The sequence below is a fragment of the Lipophrys pholis genome (assembly GCF_963383615.2).
Source record: "Lipophrys pholis genome assembly, chromosome: 21".
In the NCBI taxonomy this organism is placed as follows: Eukaryota; Metazoa; Chordata; class Actinopteri; order Blenniiformes; family Blenniidae; genus Lipophrys; species Lipophrys pholis.
In genome coordinates this window covers 17,886,725-17,899,770 of record NC_137649.1, presented here as the reverse complement: position 1 = coordinate 17,899,770, position 13,046 = coordinate 17,886,725, and the positions used below count along the sequence as shown (strand labels likewise).

Here is a 13,046-nt window from a genome sequence, read left to right as displayed (position 1 = left end):
TTCCCTCAAACCTTATTTCATCCATATCGGGGTTGTCAGATGTCTGAGACGGTGGGAAAAAAACTAGAAATCTTTGACCGTCAACTTCTCAATTGTCCACCAGGAGTCACTGTTTTGTAAGATTAACACTCATTTTCACAGTTTTCTGTAGACAGGCACCAAACAAGTGCTTAAACCTTTGCGAAATGATAAATAATATATAAGGGATATAACTCATGATGTTTGATTAAACAATGTCAACATGAGTACTGCAGTAAAGTACAATAATGATAATAATAAAAAAAAGAAACTAAAAACGCTTCGATGTCCCAAATAAAGAGAGTAACAAAATTAAAGTGGCCAATGACTCTATGTACAAAGTTTTGTTCTTTAGTAGATGGTCCTGTGAGGTTCACGTTGAAACTCTTTAAAAAGGTTTCTGGAGAAAAACCCCCGTTATTAAAAAAGTTCTGTGACATTGGCTCATGTTTGAACTTTTTTAATATGAAGCCCAGTAGAGAGCAGGTAAGAGTTCAACTGTTATTAAACCGCAAAGAGAAAGAAGAACATTTATTTAAAGTTAGCTTTATGTTTATCTGAATGTTTAAAACAATGAAAATACATCATGTTAAACACAAGGAAAATTATAAGATTATAAGATATAAGATGAATTAGATGAAGACTTTAAAAGTATTACCTTTTGAAATACTCAGGAATAATTAACCTTTAACATGCTTTTAGATATATTGTTCAAACTACGACATAATATCAAGTTTTTGACTCAAAATAATAGTTCAATATGTTGGCATTTTAACCTGCATTTACTCAATTCTGCCACTAGGGGACCTAAAAGTACAGCCCACTGACCTGACTGACTTCATCAGACTCAGGCATAAATAAAACAATGACTTTGTACAGCTATGTACCGCACTCACCACTTAAGTAACCGCACACATTCACTAGCATGCTCTCTGTAGATGCTTTCTTCTTCTCTTTAGTTTCAAAGGCCACATCTCCTGACGGCAGGAAACAGACTTCACCGGGTGGCTGTCAACCTCAAATGACAGCCTTCAGATCAGATCTGTTGAAGGTTATTCAAAGCCCTGCTTTGAGAGTGTTTCTTTATTAATTGTTTCTTTAAAAAATGAAACGGTGCACTGCAGGGATTTCCCCTCATTCAGTATAGTTTTTGAATTTCCAAATAGCGACTGCGGAATCTGCAGATCACAACAGGCCACTGAAGAGTAAAGTAGTCATCGCACCTACATTGATCTACCAGATATATCCTAATATGGGTATTAAAGAATCAATCACTGATCGTAAAAAGTTATGTCTTTTTAAACATATCAAGAAAAAGGTTTGTACATTATACATGTTTGATGGATATGTCTTTTGACAGATCTCCATTTACTCGTTTATTCATCCTGGGTGAATTTGCTTGTATACTTCAGATCATTGTCTTGCTGAAAAGGTTAAATCCATGCACAGAATTGCATTTTCCTCAAGCGCTCTTTGATCGAATACAGAATGCAGTGAAGAGGCCTCCACCATGGGGATAATTCACATGTGTGAGGAGGGCAGAATATTAGACATCCTGACTCCAGCTCATCGGAGGACAAACACGCAGAGACGACATGCAAACCCGACTCAGATATCTTGGAAAATACAACTTGAAAAAGGGCACGTATCGAAATTAAAATGGCAAAGTTGTTCGCTGTCGTGTCTGTCGAGGGCAGAATGTATGAGCCGATGACATTGGACAGGTGCTCTGATGATTAAAGCGAGTATATCTTAGAAGAGTCAACATCACTCCTTTGGTGAAGCGCGAGGTGAAGCAAACTAAGCTGAGCAATAATTTCCATGTGTGCTGGTTGAGGATGTTGAAAAATGCAGGAAGTGACATTTGCGTTGAGCCCCGAAGAGTGGAGACGGCGGCCCTTTCCACAGAGAGCCCATTGACTCACAGGATGGCCGGAGGCGCTCACATTGCGACGAGGCTGCTGCTGCTCTCTTTCATCAGAACAGGTACAGAGAGAGACAAATGAATCCAATTCCTTCTTGTTATCTTGATTTGTTTTTTTACAATCCTATCTTTTGCTCACATATTCGGGCCTCTTTCCTCTCTTTTCCTCCAGGAGTAAATGGAGATGACTGTCTGATATGTGCAGGAAGGAGCTATAATATTGCATTTCCATGTGGTGAAGATGTCTGCATTCACAAATGGTATTTTAGCACGAGCGTAGCAAGTGATTATATAGCGCTCGTCAGTAATGGAGAAATCCAGACATCTAAATTACTGGATGATGGCTCAAAATGCACTCTGCCTATAGAAGATCTCACAGCGGAGGATGTTGGACGTCACCGCTGCCAACAAAGGCCCGGTGCCTTCGTTCCTCACAGTGGTGAGTACTGTAAAGATTAAAGCCTCTTCCTCTGTGTGGGTTGATAATAACAAAGCTGTGATTTTTTTTTTTTTTCAATCCCCTCAGCTGCTCCGGTGTTGAACCTGATGCCTGGGAAAACACTGTCTCTGCAGTGTGTTCTCCTCGCCTTCGTGGCGCGGGGACAATGCAATACCGCGCTGCAACCAGACATCAGCCTGACGTGGGTGGATGAAACTGATGCCGAGGTACAAGAGGACTCGGAACATCAGATAAAACGACGGTCTCCTTGTGATATAACTCTCGTCCTTACACTGCAAAGCGCAACAAGCAAGAGGTTTAGGTGCCAGATGACTACGGGTGAACAAGTCCAGACATCAGGGGAACTGTGGGTCCAATTGAACGGTTTGTTTGTGGGGTTTTTTTGGACAGGAGATTATGGAATCTAAATGTAGGAGAATGAATAATAACAAGAACAATGCTCTTTGTAGGCCCAAGAGGAAGGAGAAGGGGATACGTGGTTGAGCGTGACCAGAAAGGTAATTCCAATCTGAAAAAGGCGTTTTGAGCTCATACAAGGTGACGCTTAACCATCTAAAATGAACGTATCGGTCACTTTCAGATGGGAGCCAGGATGTGATCGGGGCCGGCGTGGGGGTGGTGGGGTGCGTGGCGTTGACGACCTTGTTGGTCGCGGCAGTCGTCGTGAGTCGAAGACGAGCGAGTAAGTGCCCCCCCAAACTCCCTGCAGGCAGAATCTGGTGAAATCACTGGAGAGTTGAGACATGTGAAGTGAGCTCTTTACGAGCACATTGCACAAGTGTTCTTTGTGCTCTTTTAGGCAACAGCTTATGTCCAGTGTTGCTGGTTCCTCTTTAGGGGCTTTGGCAATTTTGCGGAATCATGGTGGAGCAGTGGTCCAGGGTTTAACCTGCCTTCACTCGTAGCCAGCTGGGATCAGCTCCAAGACTTTGCAACCATAAGATGAACAGATTTATGCATTTTTTATAAACTTTTTTTTATATTTGTTTATCTCAGACAGACCGCCGCCTGAAGAGCCATTAAACACCGGCAGTGCCAACAATGTAAGTTCTTCAATAGCATAAAAAGCAATATCTTTAACTTGAAGGCTTTAAATCACCAAAATAAATCTGAACACCACTAAAGGTTTGTATGTGTGTGTGTTTTCAGGAAGTGAATGCGGACGACGTGATCTACGCAGACATTATATTTCCTGCTGGCCGTCAGGCAACATGGGCCCCCGAGCGTGAGCCCACGGAATACGCCTGTGTCCGGTACTGATGGTGAGCTGTCCAAACTACGAGCTGCGAGTGGCCGTAAGCAATTACCTTTGAAACTGTGAAACTTTCTGTGCCTGGCACAAAGCTGTGAAATTGCTTCGATAGTAATGTTTGCTTTGAATAATGCATTTAACATTTTATGTCAATAAAAGCGAGGTTTGGTAAGAATAATCAGTCTGATTGTGATTTATCCTTTAATATGATGTTTGATTCGGGTGATTCGTGGTTTGTTTTTCCCTGAATTTCTCTCAGAATTTTACAGGACTTTCCTCCAGTCACCCTGATATGGTGATGAAGAGATTTGAACTGTCAACTCACGTCATGATATTCCCTAGTTCAGACCTGTGAACACCCAAACGTGTTTTCCAGCTTTCGTTGTGATTCTGAATTTTCCATAAGCTGTGACTGTGTATGTGTATTTATGCAAGTTAGTCCTATGATGACCTGATGATTTGTTTGTAGTAGATGGATGCAGAGGTGTTTATTAAAAATAACCTAAAGTGTAACTGTGTGTAACTTTTTAAAATATAATCCAAGGTCAACGAATTTATCATATAGTCGGTCGAGTACGATAAAAACACAACAACATGAAATCCTTATGTTCAAACCTTGGGGTGAGGATTGATTGTGAATTACATGACAATCATAACAAAAGAGAAAAGTTTCCTTATTTCCTGCTGTAGACGATGTTTAATGTCTTCATTTTCCCTCGAAATGCTGCTCCCGTGTACCTTTATCTCTCTTCGATATACAATGTAGAGACCTGTAGAGGCCTCTCCTACACTAATCTAATCTCCATCACACAAACACTATATTGGAAAAAAGATCTCGTCATATTTCCCTCTCCCTTCCCTCCCAGGCTGGCGTGTAACAATAACATCATATGCAGGAGTATGAAAGCCACTTATTGCATTTTGAAAACATCTGTTCTCCTACAGTCTCCACTGTAAAGGTGGCGCAACATCAAAGCCAAAGACACGGCATGGGGTCAATCTAAGTTTGACTGGTTGCAATTAAATTCCGAGATTTCAGATATCTGACCCGAGTACAAAGCGAGAACGCTCTACGCCCCCCCCCCCCCCCCCCCCCCCACCCCACCCCCCCCAGTTTACGTTGTCAATCAACTGACATACAAATGAGGCGGAGGAACTTGTAGAACGCGTCGGCAGACAGCATTGTTCGAAAACTGTGAATGTGTTGTCCAAATGACTCTGCGGTTAGTTTTGCTCGAGGCCGGACGGTCCAGTCGGTGTCTGGTGTAGTGTTAATGTTCAGTTACCTGGTTTGCATAGCGCCTGACTTTGGGCCCCAAACAGACATTTTGCGAACACTCACCAAATAAACTGTGTGCGGACTACAGTTCACTCTCTTTACCTATCTCTGTGTGCACACACACACACACACACACACACACACACACACACACACACACACACACACACACACACACACACACACACACACACACACACACACACACACACACACACACACACACACACACACACACACACACACACACACGCACACACACAGCAGGTAAGTGACTGCCGGAGCCAGTCTCAGTGTTGCCCTATTAGCATTTTAAATGCTTGCAGCCAGCCCACTACTGTGTTCACAGTGCAGTGCAGCGCAGCTAATCTACACACCTAAGGCCTGTGATTTGCTGTGGCCGAGACTCTGCGGGGGTTGAGGAGATGGTGAGGACGCAAACACCGACGTGAAAGTGGATAAAAGACGAGAAAGCACTGCAACGTGAGGAGTTCTCGCTGAATACCGCCGCAAGTAGACACGGGTCTGCTAATCAGTTGACAATGTGCACTTTCTTTATTTTGGAAGGTAAGAAAGAGAAGAGGCGTCACTCCCAATGAAAAATGCAATAGACGACATTAACGTATACAGCTGAATTAACTAGAATTGTGTCATTCATTCTATAAGTTTTGGCTACTTAGATAAATATACAGCCCCAGGTCAGCAATAAAAAGCTTTAGGATGCAATGATGGAGAGATGTGTGACAAACTGGATCAAAGGTGTTGATGCAAGAAATGAAATGATCTGGACAGAAACAGGCTGTACTTTTCATGCAGCCTTCAAAGGTGAGATGAGCAGCCTTCCTCCAAGCACCTTTCCTCTCCGTCAGACGGCGGAAGAGATGGCTCAAACTGTGTTCAAGGCTGAACCGATATATGCAGCAATAATTCAAGGAATATATTTCTCAACATACGTTCGCCAAGGATTTAGCATCCATCACGCATAATATGACTAAAATCTTATAGAATCTAACATTTCTGTGGACCAGAGACGAGTTAGAAGCATATTAGATGGCCGTGACGTATATATTCAGACAGATGATGCTGTGAAGACGCCATCCATGCTGTCTTGTACAAAACAAACTTATGTAATAGTTTTTTTGTTTTGTTTTCGGTCATCATCTTCCAACTCCCATACGGTGCCTGTACTATTTTAAATGTGTTATACATTTGATGTGATTTGCACATTTTGATTTTGGTAATTAATCTTCCTGCTTTAAGTATATTGGATTGTTATTTAAAAATATGTCTCGAAAGTAGTTAACTTCCTGGGAGGATTATGTTAACGGGATATTCTGTATTGTACTGGGAGTTGAAAACAGATCATCTTTTAAAACGAAGAGATGATTTTCAATGATACTTTGCTGAGTAAACTGTCAAACACTTTTCCCCTTCCCTTCAAATATAAATCTTCGTCGGGCAGCGTTAAGCAGCTTGAGATGACTTTTTTTTGTTGTTGTTGTAAAACTGCGACTGTTAAAAGACGGATAACAAAAGAGACAAGTGTGAGCGGCCAGAGGACAGGGTGTCTATTTGCATGATCTTAATTTGCAGCAGCAGGTATGCAAATCACTGTGGGCCAAATAAAAAAAAAATAAAAGGTGTCAATTCTTTTGTAAAGGCTCCACATGGGCGACAACACTTGCACATTGTACAAACAGTAGATAAGCTTTAAAGTCAGCACTTTGGAGCCCTGCGAGAATGGGCACCAGCAAGTCTGAGGAGGGCTTGGAGTGGACAAACCAGCGGGGGCCAAATGCTCCCCTCCCCTGGTGTGTGTGTGTGTGAGTGTGTGTGTGTGCGTGTGGGTGTGTAAGTTAGGATCTACTGTAGGCACTGAGGGGGTTGGGGGATAGCTCCCGGGATTGTTGTGCGTGTGTGGAACAAAAGGCCTTCATTATTGAAAACCTGCAAAAGGGCAAGGGACTGAGGTGTTAAAAGTGGAGGAACCGGCAGACTTCAAGATCAGGAGGCTCGCTCTCGCGAAGCCAACACCCTGTCCACGCGTATCCACTCTAATCCACAAACTTTAGGTTTTTTTCTTTACTGCCTGCGGACCGAAGAGAAATCATAAAATCCTGACGTTATTATTGCTTAGAAGAGCAGGCTCATTTCTGTAAAAGTCCCACCAAGTCCACCATGTATCAGGAGCTATAAAAACATATATTTACACTTTTTAAACACTAATAAAATGTTTTGTTTTTTTATGTCACTAGAATACTTCCTGGTTGTGCTTTCCTTGCAGTAACACTTGCCAGACAACCTTGGAGATGAACTGTGGTCATCAAGAAGTGATGACTCTCACCAGCAAAAGGGGAAGAAAAAAAAAACTCCAAACTGTTGGGAAAACCCCAAAGTATCGATACCTGCGAAGCCACGCGAGTTATTTCTGTGTTTTATGTGATCTGTGACACTTTGGCTTTTGTTAACACTTCACATTGAAATTGACCCTGGCTTGGTGATAGGAGAGGAGGAGGGGAGATGAGGAGGAGGAGGAGGAGGAGGGGGTATTTCACAGGACAGAGACAAAAAAAAAAAAAAAAAAAACCCAGGCCGGCAGTTTCCTGATGGGAGGTGCAGATCATCAGACTCACCGGAGGACAGGACGCGCGGGACCAAAACTCTCCGTCCGGGATCTCCTCCACAACTCTCCACTGAGAACACCAAACTACTCCCAGCCAGGCAAGAGCATGAAATCTAGGCTTGTTTTAGCAGTGCGGGTTTTCGTGGCGTTAATTGGATTGTCGTGTTTTTCCTGCTCTGTAGGTGGAGATCGCGTTCCCGAGGCTGAGGTAAATGGATGAATCGGGCGTTTGAATTTACGCACGGGTCAATAAAACGCACATCGTGGCGCACAGTAGGCCGGGGCTCCAGAACTGCCGGTAATGACTTTGAATTTGGATTAAATTACTTCATTATAAATAAGTCAGACTTCTTTTTAATGACGTTATCAGCAGGCCTAGAAAGAGCCACGATTTTCCAGCAACACACAACCAAGAATGTGTTAAGATTTTAGGTCAAGCAGGTAAGAGGCTGAACACTCTTTAAGCTTAGTTCTCTTTTGTTATGTTGCAGTAATTTCGCCTTAAGTTGAATGTGCTCATTTATTTCTGTGTCACAGCAGTGTTTAGCTGCAGCTCATATGTGAATCAGCCACAATAATCCAAAGCATGCCAGCAAAGGCACAACAAATGTTTTGATGAGCTCTTAGAATAATCTTCTGTTCATCTCAGATTAGAGATTTAGCTGTTGCCTCTTTGTTTCCCTCTCATTTTCTCCCCTCAGATCTCCAGGTATGATTCAAAGACAGGAGGTTGTACTGTCTGTCCTGAGGGAGCTGCAGGAGGCCACCAACACCTCCGGCCTCAATGCTGTGACCCGGGTGGCCCAGGAGGTGGATCAGTTGCTTGCTCCCTTCCAGCTCCCGAACGCCCCGTGCAAGGATCTCCCAGAATGGGCGCGTGTGGACGACGTGGCTCGCAGCCTGTACCCGGCGGATGCGCCACTGGGCCTGCTGCCCCTCATCTGTAATGGAGAAGGCAACTTGCTGTTCGACGCAGTCAGCATGCTGCTGGTGGGAAACACTGAGCTCAGCTTGGAGTTGCAGGTGAGCACGAGTTCAATGTACAATGTCAGAGCTTTCACCGCTTAACCCCAAACCTGTAGGTTTTCTTGGTGTAATTATCAGTGTTTTTTTGCTTTGAGTCCTAAATTCTCATAATTGCTTCTAAGTATATGCAAAAAAAAACAAAAAACCCCAATGGTATTTGCAGATGCTGCTATTCATTGCATTAGACCTGGAAACACAACATGTCTCTTATGAGTCAGTGTGCTCAGTAATGAGATAATAATACAATTTTCCTTCAGAAATCCGTTTTGACCTGTAATATAAATGTTTTACAGTCTTAGTTTGAACCGAACACACCATCCTGGTGTAATTCTGTATGATAGACCCAGCAGAAGAGCTTTTTTACCAATATAACTCTATAAGTCTCAGCGCGATATCAATATATAGTTCAAACTCTACTTCATTACTCCGTTTTGATTTGCTGCTATTGCATATTTTAAAGTTCATAAATTCTGACCAATTTAAAAAAAAAAAAAAAAAAAAAAAAACTTGACGCATCTTTGAAAGATTACACAGCTGAGATGAAAGAAAATACTCCTACCAATAAGGGAAATAACAATGTCCCACATGCATTTTGTTCCCCCCATTATAGACTCGTAGCATCTACATCAACATGTCACTGCACTTTCTCCCCTCATAGGTGCGAACTGTGGTGGAAATGATGCTGTGGAAGAGATACTACTTGTCCGAGATGATTGATTCTAAAATGATGCTTCAGGCTGTCCGCTTCAGTCTGTGTGCAGACGAGTGTCAGGACATGCTCAACCTGCCGGCGACGGTCTTGGAGGCCATCTTTGATGCGGACGTGAAGGCTTCCTGCTTCCCCGGCTCCTACGCCAACATGTGGCACATGTACGCTCTGTCGTCAGTTCTCCAGTTCAACATCTACTCCATCTACCCCATGTTCAACTTCAAGATCAGGCCCTATTTTAACCGAGTCATACGCCCCAGGACCCTCCCCGAGGACTTTTCCCCTCCGACCATCCACATCATGTGGTCCGGCCGGCTGCAGTCCGAGTTCGTTTTCAAGCCGAATCACTTCGTTGCCCTGGTTCAGACGAGTGATCTCGCGTTTGGAAGCCCAGCCAGCGAGCAGAGGGTGTCGCCGACCACAAGCGAGGAGCTCCTGAACAGAGACTTGCAACTTTCCTTCGACAGCCTGAAGGACAAGTACAAGATCGCCAAGAGCACCTTCTACCGTTGGAAGAGGCAGACGCAGGAACACAGCAGGAAGTCGGCAGCCAGGTACGACGCCAAGTATTTCCTGCAGGCGTGTTACTTGGAGGGCAAGGCCATCCCTTTGCACCAGTTTAAGGCGATCTTCCCGGAGATCTCAAGGTCCTCCTACTATAACTGGAAGCACGAGCTGATGAAGTCCGGAGGGATTTTTTCCACTTCAACTGAAGAGACCAGTCCGGGAGAGAGCCCGGAGCAGGAGGCCTGGTCGTCCCCCGAGGCGAAGCAGGATGACCCGGACCACCATGACAGCGTGGCCAGCATGTTTGGCCTCAGCCTCAGCAAGGTGGACGTGGAGCGGGCCCAGAATATCGCACAAATGCAGGAAGCCAAGCGCTGCTTGCAAAAATGTATCGCCATGAAGACCTCCTTCCCCTTCAGGATCTTCAAACGAAGCTTTCCGGGAATCTCGCGATCGACCTACTACAACTGGAGGAAAGAGGCGTTGCTGTTTAACAGAGGTTACAAAGGCAGTGCTGGCAGCAGCGAGGACAGCTCCGATCCCGACAAAAGCCAAAGTCCGAAAAGTCTCTTGCCTTTGCTGTCTAACATTACTCAGCCCGGGCAAAGAACGAGGGTCTGCAGACAGAAACACAAAAGCTTCAGGATGGCGTACATTAGCAAAAAGCAGCTCAGGGAGGCCGCAAAGTCTCACCTGCTGAAGTCCAAATGCTCCCTCACGAAGTTCAAGCTCAGGTTCCCGTCCATGTCCCCTTGTTTCTACTGGCTGTGGCGCAACGGCCGCAAGCACAAGAAGAAGGCCACCCAGAGAGCGGAGGTCGAGGTCCCCCGAACTCTGGAGAGAACAGAGACTGAAAACAAGATGGAGGGGGGCTTGGAGAGTCAGAATCTGCTTCCATTTGCCAAGAGCACGACGTACCACTGCAGTGCCCCCATGCCACCTTTCGACGCCTCCCGCCCAAAGCCCGCGGTTCACATAGCAGCGCCCATACGCGAGCATATCTTCGCAATGGACGTCGTCGCTCTGGCCAACTTCAAGGCCAAGGCCAAGCTTTTCCTGCAGCAACGCTTTGAGGAGAAGTCCTTCCCCTCATTCAAAGAATTCAGGTCTTACTTCCCATTCACCCCGCGCTCGACATACTACATGTGGAAGCGAGCTTTGCATCATGGGGTGTCCCTAGTTCATGGGTAAGTGTTTGCGAAGCTTCTCCCCCATTTCAAAGTGGCCCTTCTGAAGGAGCATGTCCAGAGCCTGGCAGATGAATGAAATCGGCAATTTGTTTTGAGTAAACTACCTAAAGTGTGTTGACTTTGTGTTCTCAAAGAGTGGAGAAGGAAATAAGCTCAGATCACCTTGACTTATGTCCTTTCTCGGCCTTGCCACCAAAGTCATCTCCTTCCTCCGCATTTGCATGTGTGAGAGAAGAAATTAAGTCATTCTAAACCCTGCGTGTTGCCTTCCAGGCAAAAGGCAGTTCAAAGCCAACCCTTTGTGGTATTTTGTTTGAAGCCATTTCTTGACTGTTCTGTTAATCCTATTTAGTGGACTCTCTTCTCTTTTTTTCCTCACCACATTTTAATAATTTCTGATTCATTGGTTCTGTTGCTGGTAATGTTTATGTCGGGCTGTGTTAATTTTTTTTTATCCCCCCCCCCCCCCCCCCCCCCTACAAATGTGACGACAGTCTCTATACATGTTTGTTTTAACAACCTCTGTAAACAGGATTCTGAGCCATTTGCATTTCTTTTATATAATCTGTTAAAAAAAAAACGAAAATCCCAAAAATAATATTGTAAATGTGCTTTCTTTTGTTACTTTTTGCACCGAAGCGATTCCAAATACATGATTGAATGTATCAAAAATATTTAGTTTTATGTTTTTAGAAGTACAGAATGTGAATGTAAAAGAAAATATTTCAAATGTCTTGCTTGTTCTTTCACTGAAGAAAACTACCTAAGTGTCTGCAATATGCGATTTGCAGTTTTAAGCTACTTTTCCAACACAGACGGCTGTGTTTGACAGAACGACCTCTGTAGAATCCAATTCACTTGACATTTGTACTCTTATGCTGCATGTCAATAAAACTTTTTACTGATATCCAAACTTTGGCCTATTTTTTTTTTCTTCTTCTTTGGTAGATCTGTGAATTGCTCACAAAGATTGAATTTTGCTCTCCAATATTCAGACGGACAATATTTACTTACAAATTGGTCTTAAAGATTCTGGGGGGAAAAATAATGCAAAGAAAAATTAAAACTGGTGCTTAAATTGAAAGTGTATCAGATTCCTTTAAAATCACAAATGCAATCTTTCATCGTATAATTCCCTTTTTATTTCATAAGTAAATGTAGAATTTATAAACATGCGCTGAAGTAATGTTTTGTTTTTTTCCCCAACCACTGATCAGCAGGTCAAACGAGAAACTTGGAAGAAGGGCCAAGCACTTTCGGTTTGGTTTTGAAGTTTTTGCTCGCAGCAGCTTTTCTGTTCAGCTATTGTAATGATGCTAATGATGTTGCTGGTCAAGAACGGGAAGGAGGGAGGGGGGGATGGGGCTAATTGTATGCATGGAGACAGAGGTGTTTGAGATAAGGCCAAGAACGTCCCAGGGTTCGGGGGGAGGGATGGAAGTTTCCAGAGGACGGGGCAAAGGATTGAGGGAGGTGCGTCTGTACTTTTTCTTTTTTTTTTTTTATTATCTTGCATCTGTATTGAAATGATTGTGCTGATCAGGTTGCATTGCTTTATTCTTTAAGTGGATAATTGCGTCTCTCTTTAACCATCCATTTGGTATTTTTAACTTTTCAATTATTTAATATCTTTAATACTATCGGCTTCGAATTCAATGTAGTGGAGCACCTCAAATGTAGCCTGAGAATAATAAACACAAAAACTAACCTTGATCAGAACTAGTAGACGGGTGATGATATAAAAAAAGTCTCTCGTTCAAACCTGTTGACAAAAGGAATTGTTTTGTGAGGATTTAGTTTCTTCTCACCAGCGTCGTTTTACAAAGATGTGCACGTCAGGCCAGTTGGTGACTAGATTGGCCGTACATGTTCAAGGTGTACTTGGCTTCGGCTCGGTGTGATCCTGGAAAGGCTCCAGTCAAAATGGAGGTGATCAACGGATACTTGTCTGATCCTGACACTAAGAACTTGAGCACAGACTTCTCGTTTGTGCATTTCTCTTCTACATCAAATAATACAGATTTAAAATGTGATTATATAAGAGAAAACTTACTTTAC

At 43.6% G+C, this 13,046-nt stretch overlaps 2 protein-coding genes across 2 annotated transcripts; both read left to right on the top strand.

Moving 5' to 3' along the window:
- Nucleotides 1–1,884: 1,884 nt before the first annotated feature.
- Nucleotides 1,885–4,164, top strand: LOC308126186 (uncharacterized protein). Its single transcript, XM_080490370.1, has 7 exons — nt 1,885–2,004; nt 2,115–2,381; nt 2,469–2,765; nt 2,852–2,899; nt 2,983–3,084; nt 3,399–3,445; nt 3,552–4,164. The coding sequence occupies exons 1-7, from the start codon at nt 1,947–1,949 to the stop codon at nt 3,660–3,662; spliced, it is 930 nt and encodes a 309-aa protein (XP_080346496.1). The 5' UTR covers nt 1,885–1,946; the 3' UTR covers nt 3,663–4,164.
- A 4,103-nt stretch (nt 4,165–8,267) lies between these two features.
- vrtn (vertebrae development associated) lies at nt 8,268–10,989 on the top strand (the record flags this gene model as incomplete). The annotated part of the gene is made up of 2 exons (XM_080491201.1): nt 8,268–8,579; nt 9,241–10,989. 2 exons carry the CDS (start codon nt 8,268–8,270, stop codon nt 10,987–10,989), a joined length of 2,061 nt encoding a protein of 686 aa, XP_080347327.1.
- Nucleotides 10,990–13,046: the final 2,057 nt, after the last annotated feature.

Coding starts and splice junctions, on each gene's coding strand:
- LOC308126186 (XM_080490370.1), top strand. CDS start 1,947: ATGGCCGGAGGCGCTCACATTGCGACGAGGCTGCTGCTGCTCTCTTTC. Junction 2,005..2,114: donor GCTCTCTTTCATCAGAACAG/GTACAGAGAGAG, acceptor CTTTTCCTCCAG/GAGTAAATGGAGATGACTGT. Junction 2,900..2,982: donor GGTTGAGCGTGACCAGAAAG/GTAATTCCAATC, acceptor GGTCACTTTCAG/ATGGGAGCCAGGATGTGATC.